Source organism: Medicago truncatula, chromosome 4, assembly GCF_003473485.1.
Source record: "Medicago truncatula cultivar Jemalong A17 chromosome 4, MtrunA17r5.0-ANR, whole genome shotgun sequence".
NCBI classification, from domain to species: domain Eukaryota; kingdom Viridiplantae; phylum Streptophyta; class Magnoliopsida; order Fabales; family Fabaceae; genus Medicago; species Medicago truncatula.
Window position 1 is genome coordinate 3,833,393 of NC_053045.1, and position 6,919 is coordinate 3,840,311.

General features: G+C 34.3%; 1 protein-coding gene across 1 annotated transcript; it reads left to right on the forward strand.

The window, feature by feature from the left end:
• The first annotated feature begins 235 nt into the window (after positions 1-235).
• LOC25491415 (solute carrier family 40 member 2) lies at positions 236-6,019 on the forward strand. Its single transcript, XM_013599325.3, has 8 exons — positions 236-672; positions 1,378-1,528; positions 2,186-2,382; positions 2,816-3,301; positions 4,085-4,256; positions 4,345-4,482; positions 4,618-4,728; positions 5,320-6,019. The coding sequence occupies exons 1-8, from the start codon at positions 551-553 to the stop codon at positions 5,452-5,454; spliced, it is 1,512 nt and encodes a 503-aa protein (XP_013454779.1). The 5' UTR covers positions 236-550; the 3' UTR covers positions 5,455-6,019.
• Positions 6,020-6,919: the final 900 nt, after the last annotated feature.

The following is a 6,919-nucleotide window of genomic DNA, read 5'->3' on the forward strand; positions in this document are numbered from 1 at the left end:
ATTTGTTGTTGGCATTATTCAATTGTTACGTGGCTACAAATGCACATCAAATCTAAGATTCCAGCAATTAGTTAGCTAAACCTTTTTTTAATAGCTTTGAGTAACTGTCACTTTCAATCACCCGTTTTATATTATTCCCTCAATTCCTATACTTTTGATCCTCTTTTGTCTCAAAAACTTTAGTATTTTAGAAAATCTCAAAGCATCAAACATTACATTAAGTAGGAAGCACATACACTAGATACAGACACATCGACACACATAAAATAAAATAAAAACAATAATATTATGTGTAATCACACGTGTTGGTGTTAGACATGACATGTGTCGGATACTAGACACGTTTTGAATCAGAAATATCGATGAGTGAGAGTAGTGTTATATTGAAGTCATCAATATATTGACACGTCATCGGTCATTTTAATGACACAAATTGCATGATTCTTGTGCTTGATTATTATGAAAACTTATGATGATATAACACCATTGTATTGTGATACTAAATAGTCAATACTAGTAAGGGTTAGGACACTCTTGTTCATATGATAAAATGTATGAAAAAGAAGTTTTGAGAAAGAGTGTGCTATCTCAAGAACCAAAATTTCATTCTTCATCTTCTTTTCTCATCACTTATTTATACATTGGCCACTTTTTATCTAGATGGGGTTCCAGGTTCATTTCTGTTTTCCTTTGATTTCACTGCCACATAATTTCAACATTTTCTGTTTTTTCTATTTTTTTATCATCACCTTGTATCAAAAAGTGTGAATTGAAATTGTTGTTTTTGTCGTGTGAAATCAGATATTTGTCAGTGGAACAAATATAATAAACAATTATCTTATGTTTGTTTATTTGTTACTATTTATGAAGCACAAACATCAGGTATGTTATGGTGTCAGCCACATGTTGGTGTGGTGTTCAACACTGGCACGAAACCAACGCATATAATTAGATTAAATTTTGTCATTTTCTCAAATTATTATCAACGTTTACATGTTTGTGTCATGTCGGGTCCGTATTTGTGTTTGTGCTTCATAGGTTACTAGGAGTCTATGACCCAACAAATTATTGTAGTATCAATTTAATAAGTAGTGAAGACACAATTTGTTAGCTTGCAGTCCAATTTAATCCTGACAAAAAATAATACTCAAATTAGTCTATGATATTGTTATACAAATGAGAAATTAGTAGTCCCAGACTCAGTGTAACAGGAATTAATTTCTTCCAGTATGAAAATATCAGAAACTAGTTTGTGTATTATTTTGTGTCGTGACTAAATTGGACTACGAGCAAATTTTGAGGGACCAAATGGGTCTTTACTATTTGTTTTGGCTTAAGATTTTTAAAATTATTTTTGCATTTTTTTTTTTGTTGCAGAATGTGGGAATTCTCTGTTGGTTTATATATGATCAGTATTTGGCCAGACTCACTGTTGTATGCAGCAATATATGGGGCTGTTGAATCTGCTTCCATTGCATTGTTTGGTCCTTTGATTGGAACATGGGTTGATAAGTTGACTTATGTGAAGGTGTGATCCCAATATTTGTTATCTCTTCTTTTTATGCAAGTACTTGCACTATAATTTAATTATCATTGTTAAATGGGTACAACAAAAAGTTAGTTTTATAAAATATTATTGGATAGTATAGATATATCTTTGAACTAATCGAGGTTTTAAATCGCGGTTGCAGTTGTATCTAGTTCCTTGATATTGTTGAGAATCTTAGTCAAATGTGACTCACAGTCGCATTATGGTTGGGGAGACATAATTATTTTTTATGTTGCGACCTAAACTGCGGTCTATCCCTCTTTTGAAAACCCTGGACAAATGATCTTTCGCTTGTGTAATGCAAGGGATTAGAAAGTTCCTCAAATAGAGAGAATGAATATCTGAAATCCATTGTGTCTGATTGATACATCCTTGAAGCAAAATGTATACTTGAGATCATTCCTAATGCACATTTTATCCTACTTTTATGTTGATCACCACACATGTTTAGAATCTAAACTTTAGATTATTGTCATTTTCATTCTGAACAGTGAGATATGGACAAAATATAAAAATAAAAAATTTAGTTATATTGTGTCTTTAGTTGTTTCAAATTGTTTAATAATTCCTTGTTAGTTTCTGCTATAAAGTTGAACTTTATTGTAGTAAACAATATCTTCATTTTTTCATTGGCAGGTATTGCAATTGTGGCTGGTGACACAAAATCTGTCTTTTATTATTGCTGGTGCCACTGTAGTTACCTTACTTGTCTACTCATCTTTGAAGTTTACAAATTTCACAGTTTTCTTATTACTTGTGGTGATAATCAATATCTGTGGTGGCATTGGAGTGCTTTCAACTCTTGCTGGTACAATCTTGATAGAAAGAGAATGGTAACATTTTTAACCTTTAATTAAAATTGATTGATATCATTAGCTAGAAGGAAAAAAATTGATTAAGTAACTATAGTCAATTACCTATTGCTTGAATTAGATATTGATAGTCTTCATTTTTTCTATAGGCAAATATCTGTAAGTTAGTGGTTACGTTAGTTTCAAAGGTTTGAAGTTTGAGCGATGAACCTCCTTAAAACTCCTTTGGCGTCCCTTTATTCACCAACCTATTTGCGTTTGAGAGTATATAATGATTCTGTTGATGTGTCGAAAGCTCATTTAATATACACAACGTGAAAATAATCGCACTTTAAGTAATGTAGATTGCACCAATATTTCGTAGTATAACTTCTTAAAGGAAACTGTATTATGTGAAATTTCTGGTTAAAGTATAGGATAAAAATTGTATGAAAAGTATGCTTTCATTGCACAGGTTGTTAGTTATATCCGAAGGCCAATCACCGGAACTGCTGATAAAGATGAATTCAGTTACGAGACGCATCGATCTAACCTGCAAGCTACTTGCACCTGTTATAACTGGCTTCATAATAAGCTTTGTATCTCTTAAAGCATCTGCTATAACATTAGCACTTTGGAATAGTGCTTCTGTTTGGGTGGAGTATTGGCTTTTTACATCTGTGTATAATGGAATTCCAGCTTTGTGTCAAAGTAGCCAGAGGAGAATGGAAAGGCTTTCATCACAAAGTGATCTAGAAAGGAATAATTCAACTTCTAAGGGAGATAGTTTGCTTAATGTTACTGACGGTGATAGCACAGAAATGCTAGATGGAAAAAGCAGGACAAAATTTTCTGAGTGGATTTCAAAAATCTCTTATGTTGATGCTTGGAGAGTTTATTTACAGCAAGAAGTTGTTCTTCCTGGACTAGCTCTGGCTTTGCTATTTTTCACTGTACTCAGGTGAAAGCTTATGAATAATCTAGAGTCTGTTTTGGATTGACTTATTTGAGCTTATCTATTAGCATAAACACTTATGACTTATGAGACTTTGTGAGAGCGAATAAAAACAACTTGTGACATATTCATAAACTGTTTTCAGCTTATTTCCTTAAGCTATTGAAGATCGCTTAGGAAAACAGCCTATAACTTGTATGAAAACCATTTGAATTTGGTTTATCTTTTGTTAAAGGAATAATTACATATAAGCACTTATATTGCGAAATGCTTAAGTTATAAGCGCCTAATTGAGTTGTTTATCCAAACGTGACCAGTCTGAAATTAGCCTCTTCCAAGAGTGCTTAGTGTCCACTCTATTCATGAACAAAATAGCCAAAATATCATACTTGACATGACATATTTACAAAGGATTTTCAGGATTTTCCTTGGTTATTACATAATTTTTATCTGTACCCCTTTAAAATGTTATTCAGTATTATTCTATGCGATATAATACAATGAGTTGTGCTAGTTGCAGACACTCTCCAAGACCAAATGATCCTTTTTCTATGAAGAAAATAGATTCAGCTACCTTTGCATTTGTTCTAGTTGTGCATTTAAATTCTCTCTAATACTAATTTCTGTATAAATAAAATATTAGTCTGAGTTAGCAATGTCTGTTGATGATACTTTATGGTCATTAAGTAACTCTGGTTCCAAACACAACTTCAGAAACATGTATTGCATTTCTTTGATGTTAAGTTAGGAATGAAGCATCACTGATAAAATTCCAATTACTTGCTTCAGCTTTGGAACATTGATGACTGCAACTTTAGAATGGGAAGGTATACCTGCATATGTTATTGGAATAGCACGAGGAATAAGCGCTGTAATTGGAATAGCTGCAACAGTTTTATATCCTGTTCTACAATATCAGATTTCAGCTATTAGAACTGGACTCTGGTCTATTTGGTCTCAGGTACAAACTCACAAATGATCTGGATCGCAACATCGAAGTTTTAGATGTCTCTGCGATTTATACATGTTTATGTGTGATTTGGATGCAGTGGACTTGCCTCCTCCCATGTTTAGCTGCATTATGGATCCAAAATGGCATTTTAACATCATATATATTGATGGGAAGCGTCGCAATATCTCGGCTTGGACTGTGGATGTTTGACTTATCTGTACTTCAACAAATGCAGGCAAGAAATAATGGCTCATATTTTTCCATATTGTTTCGTATGTGATATCTAGATTTAAATTTTTATGATGAACCAAAGTTCCTTTGTTCATAATCATCTTGGCCTGATTGTTTCTATTTCACTTTTCTTGTACAGAACCTTGTTCCCGAGTCGGATCGTATGATTGTTGGAGGTGTTCAGAATTCACTTCAGTCCTTTATGGATCTATTGGCCTATGTTATGGGAATCATAATATCTGATCCAAAGGTGAGTTTAAAAACTAAAACTATTCTTGTCCAATCCAAATGTATATAAATAGTGAATGAGTTAGAAAATTGGGAGTTCATCACTTACTATATTTCATAATTTCCTTTCTTATGGAGTAAGATTCACTAATGATAAGTCTTCCTCTAGGCTTTTCATCATTTGAAAGAGAATTATCAATCTCAACTGCATGAAATCGGATATATAAAAAATAAAAAATAAAAAAACATCTTAATGTCTTTGACTAGATATTCATTCGTTGTAGTAGCACATATACTTCCTTTCTCCCATCCAAACGAACTTTACCACAAAACAGCCAAACCTTTCACCACTTGGTGAAATAGGCTAACATGGATCAATAGACGTCAAAATAACCCGTCATACATTAAGGGCATATTTGGATTTGCTTATTTGAGCTTATCTACCGACATAAGCACCTGTGAGATTATTTGGAAGAGCTGATAGAAACAGCTTATGACAAGTCCATAAGCTCTCCAAGATAACATAGAAAACAATTTGACTTTTATTTGTCTTCGGTTATAAAAAAAACTGGCTATATCTTTGAATCTGATCCTGTTATCTATATCTGTTCAGGAGTTCTGGAAGTTGAGTTTATTATCCTTTCTGGCGGTCACATTAGCTGCATACCTCTACTGCATCCATGTGTTCCGTGTGCGGAAGCATATATTTCACTTTGATAAAGTATGGTCGATTAATTCTTCTGCATGAGCATCATAAGTTGTAGGGCGAGGCAAGTTGAGGCCTAAAGCTAGGCGAAGTCTCAAAGTGAGCAAATCATAAGATCATGTACAAATTTGTTGGATGTCACAGTGAAGGTGAAACCATAAAATTAGTAGGCTACATAGGAGGCTGAGGTCCTAAAAAAACCGCACAGGATTCCGGAAATACACATCTGCACAGAGAAAAAAATCGTGTTTTTGTCTGAAATACACCTTCAGACAGCACAAAAACTGTGTTTCCGATATCTACTTTCAAAGTGCTTTCGGTGGTGGGAAAGTTCCTCCCTTTGTGCTAGGGTCTCCCCAGTTGACTATTGTGAAGCATAATTCTTGTATTCACTTTTCATATCATTTGGTCCATTGAACTAATTAAGTGTTAGGTCCATTTTAGTTTGACTTTTGTAGTCCAAAGAAAGTTCTAGAAAGGTCTAGAAGTAAATGAGAGACTTGGCATTAAATGTAAGTAGATAATATGTATAACTCTCTCTTGAAGTGTGTAGAATTATCTCCTAATTTATGCAGAACTCTCTCTTGGAGCCTATAAATAGGTGAAAGCTTGTCGTTTGTAAAGCAAGCAATTAAAACAAACAAGTAAGAAATCAAAGCATTCTCTCACGGAATAGAAATTGTCCTTCTCTTTAATATTCTCTCCTCCTCAATTTCTCCCAAAAGCTCACTATAACGTTCTCCTTTTTCAACAAAGTGACATCAGAGCTTAGGTTCTGATAAGAAATCCTTCCATAGTTATGGCGTGCAATTAAGCGGTATTGGGAAAAACTCATGTCCCACGTCGGATAGATAAGACTCTTGATAAGAGTTTATATAGAGGAGACAATCCTCACTTTATGAACCGGTTTTTAAGGATGAGTTAGGCCTCTAATTTCATTATGGTATCAGAGCCTTGTCGAATTCAAGGGCCACCTACCGATCCACGCACCAAGCCCAAAGAGTGCTGCTGGGCGTGACGGCCGATTCACGCACCAAAGCCCAAAGAGTGCTGGGCGTGACGGGGGTGTATTGGGAAAAACTCATCTCCCACATCGGATAGATAAGACTCTTGATAAGAGTTTAAATAGAGGAGGCAATCCTCACCTTCTGAACCGGTTTTTTTAAGGATGAGTTAGGCCTCCAATTTCATTAAGCGGCATCCTTTCAAGTTCCACTTCTAAAATCGAGTACTTATGATAATTGGTGTATCAAAATTAATAAGACTCTATTAGGAGCATGGGATGTTTGGGAGGTTGTTGGAGAAGAAAAATGAGAAAGGAATGGAAGCTATATTTTATTAGAATTGTGAACACTACAATTACAGGAGTTGATCATGGGAATTTATATAAAAGCAATGGGCAACGGTTCTGCACAATCACATATGATAATTCCTAAAGCATAGAGAAGTTTCCTTTATTTGTGGAGCTAAACATTCTGATGTGAGCTGCAATTACAGTTCTTTAATC